The sequence below is a fragment of the Ostrinia furnacalis genome, unplaced genomic scaffold (assembly GCF_004193835.3).
Source record: "Ostrinia furnacalis isolate ACB-3 unplaced genomic scaffold, ASM419383v2 OfSCF1918, whole genome shotgun sequence".
In the NCBI taxonomy this organism is placed as follows: Eukaryota; Metazoa; Arthropoda; class Insecta; order Lepidoptera; family Crambidae; genus Ostrinia; species Ostrinia furnacalis.
In genome coordinates this window covers 776353-797554 of record NW_021132157.1, presented here as the reverse complement: position 1 = coordinate 797554, position 21202 = coordinate 776353, and the positions used below count along the sequence as shown (strand labels likewise).

Sequence of the window (21202 nt, the reverse complement as noted above, 5' to 3'; positions counted from 1 at the left end):
TACAAAAGATTTAATTGTTTTAATGGCTTCATTGGTTGCCCATTAAGACTCTCCTAAGTTTTCGACTTCGACGGAGTTGTGCTTAAGTAGTGGGGGCCCCCGAAAGAGGCATTTTTCGGTTTTCCAGTTATACCGCGTAAAGGACTTACCCTATCAAAAAGTGGTCTTCATGACGGTTGAAGGGCACTTAATCTTGCATTGAATAAGACCAAATTCATATGTTTTGGACAAACCGTTCTCGCGCTAATGTTCGGCAAAGTAGAAAATATACGTATAATTAATGACCCTCTCCACGTCCAATGGCTTGTTACCCACAGGCTTCCAAGTCTTGAAAAGGGCCACCTCAACCAGTGTAACCCTATCAAGGCTTACGAGCTTGATGCGCCTATCCTTGTTCGTCCCAAGATTTAATCAATTTTTGTGTTTAATTCTACTGGCCTAAGTTACTCGTATTGTGGCTGGCAATCTAGATCTAAATATTAATATTCAGCCAATCCAAGCTTCTGAAAACATAATCTACAGCTTCGCTTTGTAATACTTGACTTGGATTACCCAAGACTGAAAACATAATCCACCCCTTATAATTCCTGAAATGTGTAATGACGTAAATGATTTTAAATTAAGTAGCATACTGCGTTACTTGCGTAAACACTAGGGCTGGGTTGCACCATTCTAATTTAACTTTGTCAAAGTCAAAAATCTGTCAAACTCCATATAAAAAGCACTGGTTATGTTATAGTTACCGTTAAAGTTGGTGCAACTCAGCATAGGCGTTGTTCGCGTTACAAGGACTCATTAAAACTTTTGTCCAATTAACATAATGCCACTTCACAGAAGGTCGCTAAATTAATGCCTAATTATGCGAAGGGCCACATGTTTGTTTCAGATGAGTGATATTTGTTTTGGGACTCGTACGGCGCGGTATTTGACATGACTTAACTGTGTGTAAATCAAAAGAAATTTTTTATGGGCACTTTTCTCTAAATTTTTTTTTTTTTTTATCCACAACGAGGAAGCTCTTGGCCTGTATCTCACCTGATGGTAAGTGACGATCAGGCCGAAGGTGGAAGCGAGCTTCACCCGGAATCCTCAACCACGGAGGAACTGGCTATCTTACCTCTAACTGCCGGAATATTTTTTGATGAATATATTTGAATGAATAATTTAATTATGTTTGCCTTCACAAGTCTAAGTCTCTACTTTAACTTTAACTATAACCTTAACTGGTGTCTTTGCATAGAATTTGACAGACTTTTGACTTTTGTTGTTACCGGAAAAAAATTTGAAAAATGTAAACTTACAGGCTCACGGACTCGATAAACCGTAGAGTAATTAGATACATTATGTACTTGAAAATTTCAAACACTAAAATAGAGTGAAATTAACGTTTCCAGATAGCGTCTACCTCATTACAGAATTCCCTCTATTAAATTATTAAAGCGAACCTCACAATATTACGGAAGTGGCTTTTCTTTGGTTTCGTGGCGGCAAACGAGACATTAAAAGTCGTTTAATTATTCGCGCCCCTTTAAAAGAAGCTATAAATATTAGCGTATCTGTGTTATGAAGGCTATAAAACTCCGCTATTACTCCGCGGTGACAGCTGATTTATCACATTTCCTCTGAAAGCTTAGCGGGCGTTTAGTTCTGCGATTGTGATCTTTACGCTTTAGCTCTGAATGTTCGCGTTTAACTAGAGTAGTTATCGAAATGGATCTACGAGTATAAAGCTTCTGCACAGGCATCAAAATCCAGTCTGTGGAAATGAGATCGCCTCATAAAGATAAATAATGTTGTAATGACAAACTTTGCTCCATATTAGAATTAGGCTACAAACATTGGGATAGCTCATTTATAAAATAGAGTCACAACTATTTTGAAATCACAAAGTTGAAGCTTCGTGCTATTCTTACCTGGGTTGGTATTTATATTTGACTGAAATGATAAGTATGCGATTACGTGTAGTGATTTAAGTAGGTAAACATTTTCTCAAAATGTTTATTACAGAAAGTCAAACAAATAGGTAAGTACCTACAATTTAAACTACTGTTTACTCGACTATTAGTGAGTTACTCGATTAATGTTGAAAGTCTTAATTTCCACCAAAATTTACTCCGAGACACCATAACCGAAACATAATTTATGACGTTCAAAATGGTTTCGCAGCTCGTTAAAATGTAACAGAGTTTTATTAAAACTATAAAACGGACGTTTCACCACGCTGGGGTGCGGCAAAAATTAATTCTGGTCGCCGGGAATTATTTATACTTTCCAACTGGGATTAGCAGGGTAGTGTTTTGTTGTTGTTTCTCGCATTCCATGGTGGTGTGCTTAATTTGCTTTTAATTGTTATGTAATAGTACTACTAGGACACAAGGTGGAACGACGACCTCATAAAGGTAGCAGAAAGGCGCTGGATGCAGGTCGCCACCAACCGGCCATTGTGGAAATAATTTGGGGGAAGCCTATGTTCAGCAGTGGACGTCCTATGGCTGAAATGATGATGATGATGATGATGATGATGAGTATCTATCATTATATTATTATACTATTAGAAGAGGGATGAGTTGTAAGGCAGATTTATAGTTATGAAACAGAGAGTTTAATGAATCACAATGCACAAGCATTAAATATTTTTAATGGACGACATATACCTAAATTTATATAATATTAAGACAGTTTTTAATGAGAATAATAAACCTAGAGTTAATACAGTATAAATCTAATCAATCACACACTTATCAATCGCTACAATTATTTTAACTTCATCAAAGTAATATATTTCGTAAACTCATATGTGTGTTTGCAGGCTGTTACATATGTGTAGATTTCAACAAACAAAACAGTTAGTTATTCGTGAAAAGTGGAAATTTCAACGCACACCCGGCCACCCGTGGTCTTAGGCCTGGGGACAGAGGAGTGGTTATCTACGAAAATAGTTTCACCATGTAGTTTTTTATGATGATATCTCATCTATGTCACGTAATATATTCCGTAATTAAGATAGGTATGTTGCGTTTTATGCCCGTTACATTTTTGTTTCACGGTAGTCGAAACGAACTATATAAATGCTGAAACTATTTTTATAACTATTTCTATGGGCGACGGTAATCACTTACCATCAGGTGATCCGTTTGCTCGTTTGCCTCCGATCACATAAAAAAAAAAAAAATGAAAAAGTTGTTCACGAAAACAGCTTTGACCCTAATTAATTGAATGGTATTGAGTGTTTGAAAGTAAAAAAGGGTCCGATGGAAGAAAAAATAACGTAAGATAAGTACTTTCTGAAGTAGGACTCAAAATTAAGCAGTCCGGATTTAAGTCTTATTTTCATTTGCTTTACTTTTAATTTAGCATTAAAAACGTTGTAACGTTCTTGTGTACAAGATACGAAAAAATAATTTACATTTGTGACGGACGTCATTTATTAATTGACACCTGAATTATTGAAAAATTACTATGCACATCTTTTCTGCAGATTTGCATGCACCTAGGTTATTAGTTCGAGAGCCCATAAAGCACGTTATCCCCCGGTCTACGCAGCGGTGATTGCAATATTCCCGGCATTTGCCATCACGCCCGCCCGCGCCGCGTTGATGAAAAATATGTGCCTCGTCGGTGTTGCTTTTTTGCAATTGCAGCTATAGTTCGGGGCGATGAGTTCATATTTATGCAGTTCAGCTCATCGCCTGAGAGCAGCTTTCATTTAGAAGAGCAGATGGGAGATATTGAGCCGTATTGGTTTCGCTATCTGCAACGTAAGCCGAATATTGGTTTGTGTACTGAAACGGCGTGGGTGGTAATACAGTAATTGTAACCGATGCCTAATATGAGTGACTGTTGATTATTGAGTTTATGTGAAATTTGACTGTCACACGTAATTAAGTAAGTCGATCTACCGAAAATTGTTGTACAACTTGGTGTTAGACTTAATTTAAATTAATAGTTTCACCAGATGCGTTTATAGCCCAATCTAATCGAGGTACCTAGGAATATGGTCTTTAAAAAGCTCAAATTCTTCAGTTCGGTCAGTAACAGCGGGTCTAACTTAACCTAAGTTTACACAATAATACTGACAACTTCACTGGTTCATAGTGAATACACAATTTGTTTTTCGGTCAGCCACGCCTGCAATTAGAAGTCTGGGAATTAATTCAAGAAGTTTTTTTCCAATAAACAATTGAAGTTTTCCAATAAACTACTAAGACGATAAGTGGGTACTTCTCATTTACACTCAAATTTGATGGTCACACAATAATAGTTCATAAACGGTATAAGTTAGAACAATAACTTTGAAATCAGATGATAAAATATCTATTTAGCTACATACAAAATAAATTTTATCGTTATAGAAGCAAAAATAATATGAAAACATCACATGAAACGATAAAAAACGGGGTCATTTTTCGCATTCTCATCGTGTCACACCCTCGGTTGCAATGAAACATTTGGTTACTGCATTCACAATTTTCATTCTATTTGTGTGTAACATATACTAAAATCATCGTAATTAAATATACTTTCCACACAATAGTCAAAAAAATATCTTCTTATAATTATTTCGAATTGAGAAAGCGAAATACTTACGTTGGTCACACGATTTTAGGTACCTAAAATTTTGATTAATAATACAAGATTGCCGTTAAACCGAACATCAGTAACCAATCACATCATTCTATTCGGTTAACGTCAGTCGCGCTCCGGCCATTGGGGAGGTGAGATAGGTCGATCGTCGCTCCGCGAAAAAAATACGTAACTTTTTGTGATTATCCATAGACGTACCGTCGCTTGCTTGAACAATATTTTCTACCTCTAAAATTTAAACAATTTAATTGAAACTTAGGCCATTGAAAACTTAACATGTTAGACTTATTTGTGCAGTATTCGACTTGAACCGTTAAATTCAAATTTAAGGATAGTTCATAAAAAACTAAAATTTTCGTCACCTTCGTGGCATCACCTTCGTGGTGTTTTATACACGAAGGTGATTTTAGGCCACGAAAGTTATTTCTTGCTTTGGTTTATTTTAAAATATAGTGACTGGTGTTTATATTTTTACAATATTTTAATAACTTATAAATTATACGTGGTAAGTAGAGTTCAGTACATCAATAAAAAATAAGAGCCTCGTGTTTTTGTTGTGTGTCTGTCTCAAAATCAAAATCAAAAGTATTTATTCAGTTTAGACCACAAGTGGCACTTATGAACGTCAAAATTGTCTGTATGACTGTATGTATGTCTGTATATGTGACTGTGTATCTGTTTGTAAGATAAATTTAATCTGAAGTTTGAGTTAAAAGTTGTAGGGCAAGTGACCCGGTTGTGGCCACCGACCCCTTTGTGGCCATTTAGAATTTCAAATCGTTATAACTAAGGCAAAGACTAATATATTACTCTATGGTTTACGGCAATAAAAACATCTAATATTAGCAACACTGATAGCGTTAACAGCTTTGATGTGTCAAGCTTCACTTCAATCCAACAGTCATTATTTTTTGAGAAGCGTTAATTGTTTTAAGTCTTAGCAAAAAGGCTAAGGTGAGCGGGTGAATAAACAATCATTATTTTCTAAATCCTTCTTATTTTTTTAAATGTTTATGTTAATCCTTAATAAAGAATACACTGTCTAAGTGGTACTAATGATATTTTATCACTATTTGTTTATTAAGTGGGTTTATGAGAGGTGGCCACTAATGGAGCCAGAATGAATGAATTTTCCCATCTTTGGCCACATGACTGGCCAAAAGTGGTGCACGAAGAACCCCACTTTTGGCCATGTAGTTTTTATCGTGATTTTTCAATTTAATTACTTAGCTATTTTTATATAAGTAATCGATTCATTTTCAGAGTTACGATTATAATGCCTCCATCGAAACCAAATACAAAAAAAATCGGTGTTGTGAAAAGAAAATTGTTCTAGTACTAACCGCATAAACTTATACTATAGGTTAATGTTGATCTCCTTAATTGTAATTTCAATTCAAGCTGAGATATTATATTTCGTACTAGCAGCCGCCCACAACTTCGTACGCGTGGATCCCGTTTTACCCCCTTCATCTACCTTACGCGGTTTAGATTTTTTCGTACAAATGTTTTTTCCCGCTAACTCCCGTTCCCGTGGGAATTTTACAATATCCTGTTACTAAGCTTTAAGTTTACTAAGGTACCTGCATGAAAAATTTCAAGCGTCTAACTTAAGCGGTTTAGATTTTTCATACAAAAGGATTTTCCCGCGAATTCCCATTCCCGTGGGAATTTTGGGAATTCCTTGTAACTAAACTTTAAGTTTACTAAGGTACCTACATACCAAATTTCAAGCGTCTAACTTAAGCAGTTTAGATTTTTCATACAAAAGGATTTTCCCGCGAATTCCCGTTCCCGTGGGAATTTCGGGAATTCCTTGTTGTAACTTAGCTTTAAGTTTACTAAGGTACCTACATACCAAATTTCAAGTGTCTAACTTAAGCAGTTTAGATTTTTCATACAAAAGGATTTTCCCGCTAATTCCCGTTCCCGTGGGAATTCCTAAGTGTATACTGCAGGTTATAGTATTATAACCTGCCCAAGAGTATGAAAAATAATTGTACCAAGTTTCGTTAAAATCCGTCGAGCAGTTTATGTTTTTTTTTTATGAATTTTGATGGCCAGAACTGGCACATGACTGTGGCCAGAAATGGGGTAAAGCTGGCCAGAAATGGCACAAATTCCCATTTCTTTTTCTTTTCTACAGGATTATTTTTCTATTTAATCATTATGAAAAAAATTGTATCCTTAGGCTAGATCAAAATATATTTAATCACTTTTTACAAGAAATAAGTCCGTGATAACAAAAACTGTAAAATGACATAGCCTCAAAGTCAAAAAAATTCTTAAAATGGCCAAAACCGGGTCATCTGCCCTACAACATCTGGCCTCAATAAAAAAAATATTTTTGTTGAGGGACTGATAATTCAGTTAGAGTTCTTTTTTATTGTGGTACTGATTATCCTTTTTTTGCTCCTTTAGCATTTCAGAATGCCACCAGTGTCACCCTTAAAACCAATTGCGTAGAAACTTGTAACTTAGTAGGTGACATTATAGGTAAAATTTTATCTTGTAAAGGTAAAGTTTTCTTTTATTTAAGTAGGTACCTATTTAATATCGACAAGGAAAAGTGACGTAAGATTTATTTAAACAATATTCTATACATATATACCACTAAATATTAACAAATAACTACTCAAATAAACTATAACTAAATAAAAAAGGGTAAAAATTTAAATATGTACAAGCTTTAAAAATAAAAAAATTGCTATTTATATCATGTTATTGCTATTTATCTATGAAAATATTAAGACAAAATATATGTTTTATAAACACTTAAGAGTTATTTACAGTAGTAAAGTTTGAAAAAAATATTGCTGTGAAGTACAGAATCACTTTCGTGGCATCAAAAAATTCAAAACGTTAAAGCTTGCAAACGAGACTCACTATTTGACTGATTTACCGAGAATACAATCTTCACATCAAGCGCTACCATTTTTGATTACAAAAAGTTGAAATAAGTTAGAAATAAAATTTGCCACGAAGGTGACGATGAGAACCGTGGCGATGAGAAATACCCAAGTACTACTTATTACATCAGAGCAGCGTCGATACAGAAAACTTTAACAAGAGGCTAATAGCGGATCTCTGGTCTTACTTTTAGTGCTTTAAAAGTTCTTTCGCACATTTAAGTATTCACCTTTGAGAACTTTGTGGATAAATCTTTTGAAGTTTATAATCCCAAATATTTTAGTTATTAATATCAAAATTATCTAAAATCTTTTGAGCTAAAAGTAAAGGCATCTACTTATAGACGTAAAACTTAAAAGATATTCCTTTGTAAGTAAATATTTTAAGAATACCTTTAGTTGATGTAGTAAAGTTAACATTAATTTATGTCTGTTAATAAGGATTTGTATTTGTATTAGAGCTAATTTATTTAATTTTACTGAAATACGCTTTCTAGGGTAGGAATGACAAAAATCCTTATCTATTTAAAATATATTTAATTCTTGCTGAACTATTTATACTCCCATTTCCCTTCTTGCCCTTTTGAGAAACATCTTATTCGCGAACGCGCAATTTTTGAGAATTCCCTTTATGACACTAAAGGGGTAGGTACCCATGAACGGCCGCCATCTTTATGGAAAAATGACTTAATTATAGAAAAGTTACTTTAGTAATGCCTTATTTTTGGCGTTGGTGATTGTTAAACGGCAAGGATGCCGAGAAACTTTCTAGAAGGAAAACAAAAATATGACAAGCATAAGCTCCTTGAATTTAATTTTTATTTGGACCTACCTACCTGGCACTTGTACTTAATTTTTGCTATATTAATTTATCACAGTAAAATTTTGGGAACACAAGTGAGGCAACTGTATGATTAGACTAAAATGTTTCTGTATGTGTAAATAAGTATACATAAATCATTTCGGTTCTGGACAAACATTATCATGTATATGCCCCTGGCCGTCAATAGATATCGAAGGTTATGGACGACCGGTCAGTTTGTTTGACCAGGTAATCCCATACACAATCCCTAATGGGCTGATATAGAGTTATTGTCACCGTTATCAGGCGCTGATTACACGAGCTTATTATCTATAGTTAGTTAAAATTGCGCGGAACGTTCGGACAGTCAGTGTCATTTGTTTTGGCAACTTTCGTACGGATGCTGGCATTTTTTGTTGATTATGATCGTTGAATGAGTGCCGATGATCTCAGGGAATTCCAATTTGTGGGTTTACAATGCAATTGGCCACGTCAAATTTTTTCACCAAATCTAATAATGCGGTCAACTCAATGCTCAAGTAAGTACCTATACGAACAATCTGGATTATTCGTCAGTTTGTCGGTATTGAGTTTAATCAATTACTTTTTTCGTTACGTTTTCACGACAGAGCATACCTTTGATTTTTACCCGACTACGGCAAAGCCAAAGGAGGGTTATGATTTTGACAGGCTACGTATGTATGTATGTATGTATGTATGTATGTATGTTCATGTGTTCCCTCGTAACTTCTAAACTACTTATCAGAATTCGACAAATGACATATCATTAGAAGCGTCTTAATTGTCCGCTGGTTATAGGCTATATGGGGTTTCACAAAATCTAATGTGGCGCCCTCTAGCGGGCAAAACATACAGAGTTAAAAAATAAAGTTAAGATAAATATGCCGTGTTTGGTATCATTTGAAAGCGCTTTACTTGTACATTTTGAATATATATATATTACTAGCATTTGCTTGTGACTTTACCTGTATTCAAGGGCTGATTGCATATAATTCACATCTTTTCGTTCATAGCTTCTTTACTACTTATTAGTTCATCAATTTAATTTTTGTTAATATTATGCGCCACAAATACACTTTAACACCAAAATAGTACAAATAATAAATAAAAAGTAAAAAAACTAAAACCCAACTACGACAAAAAACGACGCTGAAAAAGTATAAAACAAGATTTTCAGAATACTGAACTGAACAAACTTGCTAATGTAGTTGCATAGTAATTTTCATGTTTGGAAAGGCGTAGTCACATGTTACATATACCTACCTACCGTAGCACTTTGACAACGTTTAGTTAGGGTTTTAGTTTTTTTACTTTTTATTTTATGCCTTTGAGATGTTTGAGTTTTCAGAGTTTTATAGCGACTAGACGACTTTTACTTAACTAAACTCTATAACAGTCGTGACTAAGCCTAAGTTACACCACCCTTACTAACCGTAACAATAATCACAGCCGGTGTTGTTGTATGGAGTTTGATAGACTTACTTATTACGTTGTTAAAGTTAAAGTAAGATGGTGCAACTCAACCTTAGTCATGAGTAATATTTTTCACTTGGTTCCTAATCGTTAGGACTATTTCGAAAATCAAGTCGAGGTAATTAATCCTTTTGAATTTTGGTTTTTGCAGGAATACATCATGCAGCCACGGTTGGCTCCGCTTGGTGGTTCAAATTATCTTCGGAGCCATCATCGTGGCGAGCTTCACTATGATCGTCCTCATGGCTGTCAAACGACCGACAACTGTAGTCTCTTATACGTCGACAAAATGCGAAATTACAAACTGCCTAATCGAATGTTCGGGGGTGATGTTCGATCGAAACGAAGAAAGTGACGTCATTTCTGCTGTAATGGTAATGTATTAATTTGTGCTACTATTTCTGGATCTTGTCGTTGCCATGAGGCTTTTATTATGTACAGGCAAACAGAAATGCTTTTAATGAAATTACCAATTTTCACTAATTTAATTACACACGAAACCACTTAAAGCAATTTTTCACATGAAATAATATAATATTATTTAGCCATTTGTATTAACTTCATAGTTTTTATTAATTTTTCTTAAAAAAAAACAGCTAACATTGATACTGTTTACCTTTGGAAATGATAGTAGAATTCTAATTAATTTATGTTTTTCTTTTGTTACAGGAGGCTGGAATGCAGTGCCCAAACACTAGACTCTCCCTTCAACATCCCATATTCCCTAATGAAACCTTACCTGTTCGCTGGATGAGCAGAATGCCACCGAACATTCACAATCTTGAGATTGTAGGGGGTAACTTACGTCATATTCCCTCTACATCATTCCTTGGGCACTTTGCAGGCAATTTGAGAGTTCTTACCATGGAAGATGTAACTATTTCCCAGTGGATGTCAGATACATTTGTCGGATTATCCAAGTTAAAAGTACTTTCCATGAGAAACTGCACTTTCGAAATTATGGAGAGAAATGCTCTAAGAGCTTTGCGTCGCACTGTGCGTACTCTCACCGTGATCAATAGCGGTAAATGGAACCCAGCTTATATTACTGGAAGCATTTCCGCAGATCGATTAACCAGAGTCGATCTTTCTTCAAACTATTTTGGAAGGTTTATAAGAGCCCACACATTTATGGGACTCAAGTCGTGCGAATTTCTATTTTTAAATTCATGCCACATCACCGCCATAGGTTTGGGAGCTTTCGATTCCTTAGTATCCATTAAATCACTTTTTTTAAACGACAACTTTCTTATAACAGTCCCACCAAGTTTATTTAAATCTATTTTGACAGTCGATTCTCATCCAACGATTCTCCTTCATGGTAATTCATGGCAATGCGACTGTTTGCAGGAAGACCTCATTAAAATGTCAAAAAATGGGTTAATTCCTATAGATCCAACTTGTCATCGTCCTACAGAAATGTTCGGTAAATCTTTTACAGAACTTCAAAATTACTGCAGCACATTTTCCCAGGATAAAGAAATTGAGAGCTTAACAATGCTTTCAAAGGATTCTGTTGTAACTTCTATAGACCAATCATGTAGTTTCGGTGAGGAGCCATCAAATAATACATCCCTCAGAGTGGTTTCACCAATTGCATATTTTGACTGTCCAAACATTAGTTTTATTAATAATTTCAAGGAATCGCGACCATCGCGATCATTGAAGGATGTATCTGAATCTGACTGGTTGAAACCTACATTCTTACTCAGGAACAGTGATGTTTCAGTGATGCAAGTTGGTTCGTCAGCAGCTCCTAATGGGTATGGACTTTTGTGGTATCAGTCCTCTTGTCCAAACGAAGTATACTGCCTTAGAACAATACCTACTTTCTTACGGGTCTATAGATATAATATTCTCCCAACTACTGAATATACGTTTTGTCCTATCGATTTGACATCAGTTGCGATTCCAATGCATAGTTGTGTGACTTACAATTTATCGGCGTTGGAAGGATCACAAAATGTTGTTTACAGATACTTTCAGAGCCCTTCTATTTTGTACATTAGCATTGGTGTGGGTTTAATAAGTTTGGGTTTAGGCGCGATGTGTGTTTATATGATAATAAGAAAGAATCCGAATTTGTTGAAAGGCAGTAAGAGGTTAGTCTTCGTGAGACACAGGAATGTGGATGCGTTGGTGTTACCGCCGAAAATTCCTTTGCGTAACACTGATAGTTTCATGGAGGATGATATATTTTCGAAAAATGGTAAAATATTCACTGTGCCAGATGACAGTAAGCTTTATGTCAATCATTTTGTAAGGTCGAATTCTGTTCGGAGTGATAAAAGCAGCACGCCCACATACATTTCCGCGATGCAGCCGACAGAGGCGCAGCTTGCTGAATGGCGGATAAGGCACCACTTTGAAAATAACTCGTCTCTTATATCTATTAGTTCTGATATATCAACATTTAGTTGGGCGAATGATCTTACCTCAGCTGAAATCACCACAAATGTTGTTTACGAAAATTTGAAGTAAATTGATGATCGTGGTTAATTTGCTTTAATAATAAGTATATGTATTAGTATTATTAATAACATAATACATAGAGTCTATGTGTTCCTTTAGTTAGCTAGACAAAGTAAATTCACTGTAGCAAGATTACATTACTTTTTATGCAATTTGGCAATGTGGATTAAGTTACGATTTTAAATCAAAATCGAATGTTACATTGTCAATAGAACTAAAGCTATACCACTTGTAAATTTTTTATGTTAATATTAAAATTATTCTATTTAAATACCTATTGTGTTAATTCATTCTTATTTAAAAAAAAAAGTAGTTATTAGGCTTATATTTTTAAGTAGTCGCTATAACTTTGATTAGTTTTGTAGTTTAGTTTGGTATCAAGATAATAACCAACAGTATGATATCGCGTAGGTAGAGTTATGTACAATTTAATTTAATTAAGGGATTAGCTATTAGCCTTATTAGCTATCATTACAATGATGTAAGTTCTGCTAATACCTAGGACACGATCGTCCCGTATTTTTAAGCCTACATTAGAACAATTAAAATAAATACCATTTTCCTAATTTTCACCAATCCTATATAAAGCCTTTTTAGCATGTTTGATGAGTGCATTCATCTTGTAGGCACTAATAAAAAATTGTATAAGTACACACTTGCTAGATATTATTTTTAAAATTTTATATAACAGACGAGAGCACATCTAGTTAAACAATGTTGCATTTTATGTAGTAGTATTAAAAGCGAATTTGCAACAAAATTTCAGTCAGATCTGCTGTTCCTTCAGACATTTGGAGTCAAATTTCTCGTTTCCATAGACAGACGGCACATTGAGACAGAGGATGCCGGCATCATACTTCACGAGACGCCGCGTCGGCAACGGCTCATTAGCTATACTACAACGTTATGACATACGCTCGCACCGGTAATTTATAACAGGGCAGACTGGGCTGGGGTTGCCAGTGAAATATATGAAAAAAGTTACACATAGATATTGTAGGAATTTCAGGTAGGTAATGTAGTTATTTTAAATAATGTATTCTAAGATAAAATGATTGTGTTGCAAAAAGATTTCGTCATTAACTATAACCATAGTGAATTTTGTATTCATGGAAATGAGTGAACTGGTTTATTTATTAGATTTTTTTGTAGGGAACGACTTAGTCGCCGCTCTACAGGTACCTACTTCAAACAAGTGCCTATGAGTCTTGCGTAGATATTAGTTTTAAACTCTATTACTTGTAATTATACTTAAATGCTGGCAAATAGTTTTAATAAGACTAAAATAAATGTTTTAGGTAATTTAGAGGTTCGTGTTACTTCACTTGAAACATCCGACAGCCCCTTTTAAGTTCTTAATGTTAAATAACAATACTTTAACATTTGGTCATAATCTCACTTTATTTTGGTACCTTTGGTTCAACTATAAACAAAGTTACACATTGTGTAACAAATTCAAGCAACAGGGCATGCGCTGGCGACAGATCGAGCGACTGGTCGCGTCGTGAATCAATCCCATACAGCTGTTTGACGAAATCTATTGTCATCCATTGGCGACTATTTCGGTAGATGCGCGACAATCGGCTGCAGACCTTACAGTGCAACAAGGCTACGAATGAACACGAATGGGGGCGCCACTTGCAAACAAACCTTTGAAGGCCCGACGATTTTGCGTTATCAATCTTGTAGTTCCAATTTACATCACGTTAATTTAGACGTTTGTCACGGTGCAGAGTTATCTGTAACTAAGCTTGATTTATACGCGCGTAAAATGTATGCAAGTACCCGCTAGAGTAATGTGTGTTGAGAGACACAAATCATCAGAGAACATTAAGCTGCCAAGAAGGGAGGTTTACAAATAGGCTCTTTTAGCTACAAGGAGCTTTTGACTTTCAGTAACTCCCATAAAGTTGATATTGCAAATAAGGCTTATATTTATAATAAAGTGAACTCATATCTTCTTATTTTTCTAGAATCCATTCAAGTACTCAGATAAAAGTTTCAATTTTATGGAGGAAACATTTTAAAATTTCAATTTTTAGAGCAAGTTGGTACTTTTTCATGTTGAAATAAATGATGCTATGATCAAAACAAATGATATCTTGTTGGTGGACATAAAAATATTTACAATCGTCTCTTGAAAATTGGCAAGTGAAATTAAAGCATTGAAATAAACACTCTATTTTCGCATGCCAAAAATTACGAGTAATGTCTTGATCTAATTAAAATTCTCGGCCTTCATAAAAATCGAAGTTGGCGTGTCACGATGGACCTACTTACCTATCTAATTTTAGGGTAAGAATACACTACAAAGCTTTTAGGGTCCTAATAATTTTGGTGAATGAACAGAAATGAAGCAGAAAATAAACGACTAATATCTTTACTTTTGGTTAGCGTTCAACAAAACTCTGTTCTGTACTTACAATTAAGCTGGCCCACACTACTTTTAGTGTGGAACTGGCACTTTTAGACTGGGTTGCACCATCTTACTTTAGCTTAACCCAAAAACGTCAAGAAGGTCAAGTTTGTCCCAGGGAAAGTTAAGCTTTCATTGGATCCGCAACACGGAAGCATAAGTACAACAAACGCTATAGCGTGGTGTTACCCTTAGCTATCGACACAGTATGACAGCTAACAATAGTTAGAAACGGGCTACAATCGAGATTGGCACCCCTTGTCTTCCGCCGAACAATACCTTGGCAATGACATTGCAGGGCTGGCAACGGCGTGATTTCGTCATAATTAACTCGGCAATCCAAAGGTTATGTTTTTAAATGGCAATGTTTTACTTCTCGATTGATCTTTGTAGGAAGCGGGGTTCGAAACTGATTAGACAAAATTCTTTATTTGACTTGTTAGCATTGTAATTTGAACTTAACTCATTTTTAATAGAGACAGCCTTTTTAAAATCAAGCTTAAGAGCCCGGCAAGCGGAGAGTCGTGGCTGCGATTCCTACCTTAGGCAATAAAATTTGATTTTTACATATTATCAAAAATTTAGCTCGTGGATAATATTGCTGCTCTATAATAACTTCTAGATACATTCTAGAAAAAAGTAGCTTATTTGGTAAATTCAAAGTGTTCTTGGCATTGTTAATGCCAAGAATTCGATAAAGGCATTTCAGATACGCATTTCATCTGCGGAACGCATAAGTGAAAATCCATACGAATGTTAAACACTATCCCAAAATTTTTTGTTTCTTGTATGAAATTAAGCGGTTTTAATTAGCTATACTACATACAGACATAGCTCTCAGAATTGCTAAAATCAAGTGGCAGTGGGCGGGGCACATAGCTCGTAGAGACGATAGCCGTTGGGGCAGGAAAGTTCTCGAGTCGCGACCGTGGGTTGGAAAACGTAGCGTGGGCAGGGCAGGCCTCCTACTAGGTGGACCGATGATCTGGTAAAAGTCGCGGGAAGAGCCTGGATGCGGGCACGCAGGACCGTTCATTGTGGAAAACCTTGGGGGAGGCCTTTGTCCAGTAGTGGACGTCATTTGGCTGAAACGACGATACAGCGCAGAGTAATTAACTCTTCGTGACACATCGACCTTTTACACATGAAACCGCGGGTAGAAGCTAGTATATTTCTCTTATTATAGTTATTTCCTGATATTCAAACTAATAATATTCTAAAAGAACGAAGCAGCTTCGGCTTCTTATAATTTTTCATATTTTGATCTTCAAAATGTTTATAAAATAAATTGTTAATGAATAGTTTAATTACCTTTTGTCTGTCTTCCAAGAAACGAAAATCCCAATAGCATATTGAAAAGGTCTGAGTGGCAATTAATATTTATGTTTGCTAAAATTTTGTATTCATTTTTCCTCTAGGTTGGTAGTTACATTTTTGTTTTTCTTAGAATTTGAAAGGGATTTAGTCAGAAAGAAATATAAAATAGACCTGAAGTCTTACCATTTGTATTTGAATGCTAACATAAATTGAATGTCGAGGAAAAACAAACAAAAAATGTCTGTCGAAAGATTAGCTTTACTCATGTACTCTAATGTCGCCTAATTATCGAAATTAGGTAATTACAGCTCACATTTTGAAAGTTAATTTACGAGTTATTAAGCGGTTCCTATAATTTACTAGTAAATATTGATTTAATGTAAATGGTAGGTAAATATTTTTCTTTTTTTCCCCCACGTGACTATTTTTTTGTGATACGTCGCTTTTTCCGCTAATTTTATTATTTGTAGTTTCCTGTTACTGACTGATATAAAACTTATTTCCACGAATGCAGAATTCCATGGACTTGATAATATCAATAATAGGATATCACTGCAAACCATAACATCACATGCACAACCATACGAGTTATCTCGTCTAACCACTGATAGGCATTGACATCCCGTCAATTGAATGAATGGTCAAATAAATAAACCATGTTCAAGGCTGATAGGAGAAATTACATTGTAAATCCACTAGCTCCTTCTAAAATATAAATGTTTGTTTTATCTACTGTATTAATTGAGCAACACCTGTACAGATGATTACTGTGCGAAGATGAAACATTAATTGGAAGTGCGCGCGCGCGTTTGCCAACTGCAGTGCGCCTGCGCCGTTGTAATGTCTTGCATTTTAGGCTGCGCGTATGTTAAGACGCATGTTTGGTAGGTTAAAAATCATAATATATTTAGTTTTTCTCATGATTCAGTCTTACATGAGAAAAACTAAATATATTATGATTTTTAACATGATTCAGTCTTACTGGTCTTAGGAGGAAGATTTTACTAGAAGAGACCACGCCTTTCTTGGCAAGCGTATAATTATGGTCCGAAGATTTCAAGAAGAAGTAGTGCTAAGGCACCACCGTTAGAGTGAACGTCCAGCAATGTAATCAACCATAGGTTAAAATGATGATGATGAAGAAAATATGGATTTAAATGCATTAAATTTAAATGTGGCTGAAGTTAGTGGCAATGGGCAGGGTACATAGAACGCAGAACTGACGGCCGATGAGACGGCAAGGTTCTGGAGTGGAGGCCACCCACAAGGTGGAACGACGACCTCATAACGGTAGTGGAAGGCGCTAGATGCAGGCCGCTACCAACCGGGCGATGTGGAAATCATTGTGTTCAGCAGTGGACGTCCTGTAGCTGAAATGATGATGAATTAAATGTGACCCATTCTGTTTTTTATGTTTTTACGAGTACTACTGTCAACAGCTCACCAGAAGCCATCAATATTTTCATGACAGTTCGTGTGGTGTGCGCGCTGCCCTAATAACTCTCTACGCTTGTTTTGATCCGCGTAATCCGATAACACTGATCGATTTATAGTGATATATCACTGCAGTGGGCGTTTAATCGCCCAGCTTTGTCACTGGACTAATGTCAATGTCGAGGTTTCGGTTTTATTGTGCTCGTTTCAACTTGGGACGGAACCAAATAGGTCAATAAGGTGTAAGACCTAATTAAAGTGAGTTGTAGTACATCCAGAAGTGGAGCTTGGATCTGAGCTAAAATTAGGACGTTAAATTGGTTTGTACACGCATTTTACGTTAATGTAAAAGCGTACGCAAGACCCGGGGATTACCTACTGCGTGTAGACTTCGATAGAAAGTTAACGCTCGTATTCTCAAACGATGCTTGCTTAAAGTGAAGCAGCAAATCTAACGCACAGCGTTGAATAGAGCTCTGTGATTCGTTCGTGAATAAGTACAGGCCTAAAATATTTAGCAGACTAGGTATACGTAGAACGCACACATAAATCATAGCAATAGTTTGGCAAAGTGGTGACTTCTGGAATGTGCAGTTTATGCTTAATGAGACTAAATTAAATTAAATATACTAAGGTATCTATTTAATTCCATTGGTATATGGTACGTTTGAGCACCAGAAAATTAAGATACAGAGTTATCTCCAGAAAAGTAATAGCACGTAAATTACATTAAAGTTGATCAGAGTTGTAAAAACAAAGCACTTATGGTAAGGTAAGGAATTAGTTGGTAAAAGAAGATTTCAGAATTAGTGAAAATCACACGGGAATATTATCCAATAAATAATGAATGAATTTGGATTGATTCATGGAAGAAAACATACCTGCCAATTAATTATTGATGAACTCTTCAACTAATCCCTGTAAAATAGTGCCCTCCAGAATAGATTTATATTTATTGTACAGTCGCGGAATGAAAAGGTTCGTCACCTTAGTGTCGGTTTTCGCTTGCACTAGGTGCTGTAAGAGTCAAACCTGCCAACATAACAGTGCAAGAAACAGTGCTGCTAACATTTAAATAAATATGACGTTTGCTAACGAATAAGGTTTTGCTTGTTTATTTTTCTATCCCATCAGTGCAATGCAATGATGACATTGACCAATTGACAATAGTTTTTTTTTATTTAAAAGAAATAATAATGGCAGGTTGAACCAACAAGAAGGTTTTAGTTTATCAATCATAATAATCTTCTTGACAAGATAAATCGTCAAACAACTTTGATCTGAATAATTTTGAACTTTACTGACGAACAGTTAAAGATTATTTTCTCTAACTCGAGATTATTCTGTAACATAGTTTCAAAAGGTAATATGTGCTCGCGATTCGTTGAAGGAATCAATTTGAAAACTGACGAACCTTTTCATTCCGTGACTGTACATTTCATTTCATAAAAGGAAATGGAGAAAATAAGTGATTTCTTTCTCCATTTTCTCTCAATTCTTTACACCCTCAATAAGTTGCATGAATACAGAAATATATTTTAAAAGAGTGGTAAACTAACTAGTTGTCGTGTCTAAAAATAAAGACAGCAAACTATAATAAAACATGAATGAAGAAGAGCTTTGCTGCCAGAAAAGTTTCAAGTTAAAAGCTCCTGTTTCGACACTTGAGCTTTGACGAGTCCGTTCTTGAAATGTCACTGTTATATTCATATTTTGTTGAGCTTTTTTAAGCTTTTTGCTTGAGTCCTTTTGAAAAATTATGCAATAAAATACGCACATGCACATTTCATAATATCTTTAAGGAACTTATTGATAATGATCAACTTATCGTAGTTTGTTATTCAAAACCTTGAACGACATAAAAAGTTATGGGAATAGTTTGTTAGGATAGATCGTCATCATCATCGTCTTTTCAGCCATACCTATGCAAGGACTAGCAAAGACGTCCCCTACTAATACATTATTATTACAATGATTTTGAGATCGGTCGGTTGATAGCAGCCTGCATCCAGCGCTTTCCTTTATGAATTTTAGATAAGCAGATGGATTATTACTTCCTTTTGAATAACATTCACATTAAACACTTTTCGATCTTCTTTATTTGTAATAGTGACATTACGCAACTAAAAACATAGTATGGTATGCTATGGTGGCTATTTAGGGTGCAGTGGCCGCGCGGCCAAATCAAAAGGCTCTGAAATGCCACTGATATTGAAGTACCCTTCATATCAGAGTTATAACTTAGTACTTCTTCTGTCATGCACTCTGGAATTCAATGAGTTGCACTCGACTCGCACAGAGCACATTAAAACCACCTCGCACTGTAGCGTGTGGAGTTTATGACATAATGTACGTCAAAATTTAAATTACGAGTACCTGCAGTAAACGGGGATTATGTAGAATGTTACTTCGCTACTTTATAATACTGCCACTAACAACAACCTAAGTAGTTACCTGCAAATGTTGGGGTTAGGTAAGGTTAAGGCGGAGATCTTCAAAATTAGATCGCAAAATATGATAGTTTAATTCATAGAAGTTAAATATTGTTTGCATGTAAAGCTTCAGATAAATATTAGCCAAAAAATTGATTGGATCTCAATTTAATAAGTAAGGTATTCTTATTGTAAGCTTTACAATAGGTACTAATAATATCTAAGAACCGAAAAAAATTAAATAATAGTTGTTATATGTCAGTAATACGAATACCTACCTGGCCAGCTTGTAGGTTGAGGGTTTGGTTCAAAGATTATCTCATTTAATTTTTCATTCGTCCAGCTATGATCTCACTAACGGCCTCCACGAATAAGTAGGCAAATACACTTATGAATCGAAAGCTTTACACTAAAAGCTCCGAAACCCAAACCGGCCCGTTACAATCCAAACAAACAGTAAGTATTACTGTTGTTTACCTTAAACAACTATTTTAAATCTGCATGCCCGTTGGCAGCGTCGGAAAGCGGCGATCGCAACAAATATGTCACTGTCCCGATCGGGCGCACCTGTCTTCCCTGCGCAACCCTCATTTAGAACATTATGTTCATTTACATTACGTGTGCGTTGCCTCGGCGGGGCCAGTGTATGATTTTGTTACAGGATTTATTTTTATTTTATAGAATGAAAAAAGTTTACGTGGTTTTACTGTCCGAAACATGAGCAATTAGGTACAGATCCACGCCGTCGTGACCACTAGTACACGATCATAATTATGGTTTAAGAGTATCAATAACCAATGACACCTGCCGTGTACCTACTGGAGTTGGACAGGCTGTCTTCAACACATCAGATGATCTTAACAAAGTTATCACAGAACCGCTACTTTACTACTCAGCATCACCTACAAAAGGATTTTTTTATAAATAACATCTACACTACCTTTATCTCAATACAAAATAGTTACTAATATGTAAAGTATAGTTAGTAAAGTAAAAAAAATAATTATTATAGTAAGGTTTGAGATCGTGATTAAATTGACTGAAACTTTTTAGCTTTTTCTGAATTCCAGACAAGTACAAGTAGTTTCATTACAGCACAAAATTGAATGAAGTCAACTTATTTCTCGTCGGGCGCTCCCGAATGGCATCTTAACAACATCTCGCTGCATCATAGATACGCTTTTGTATTTTATGAAAATGTCACGTTTACTTTACAATGTAAGTAATTCCAGCATACCATGAGACTCCCCGCGGCATTATAAATCTTTGAAATCATAAAAGACTGGAGAAGAATCTCAGAACAGCATGATAATATTCATATAGCTTTTATCATATTAAACTA

General features: G+C 35.4%; 1 protein-coding gene across 1 annotated transcript; it reads left to right on the top strand.

The window, feature by feature from the left end:
- Positions 1 to 9771: 9771 nt before the first annotated feature.
- On the top strand, positions 9772 to 12270 carry LOC114354111 (uncharacterized). The gene is made up of 2 exons (XM_028306370.1): positions 9772 to 10163; positions 10459 to 12270. The coding sequence occupies exons 1-2, from the start codon at positions 10020 to 10022 to the stop codon at positions 12268 to 12270; spliced, it is 1956 nt and encodes a 651-aa protein (XP_028162171.1). The 5' UTR covers positions 9772 to 10019.
- Positions 12271 to 21202: the final 8932 nt, after the last annotated feature.

Bases quoted from the DNA above. Each gene is read 5' to 3' on its own strand.
- LOC114354111 (XM_028306370.1), top strand. From the start codon at position 10,020: ATGATCGTCCTCATGGCTGTCAAACGACCGACAACTGTAGTCTCTTAT. The intron at 10,164-10,458 runs GTAATGTATTAA...CTTTTGTTACAG, and splicing joins ACGTCATTTCTGCTGTAATG to GAGGCTGGAATGCAGTGCCC.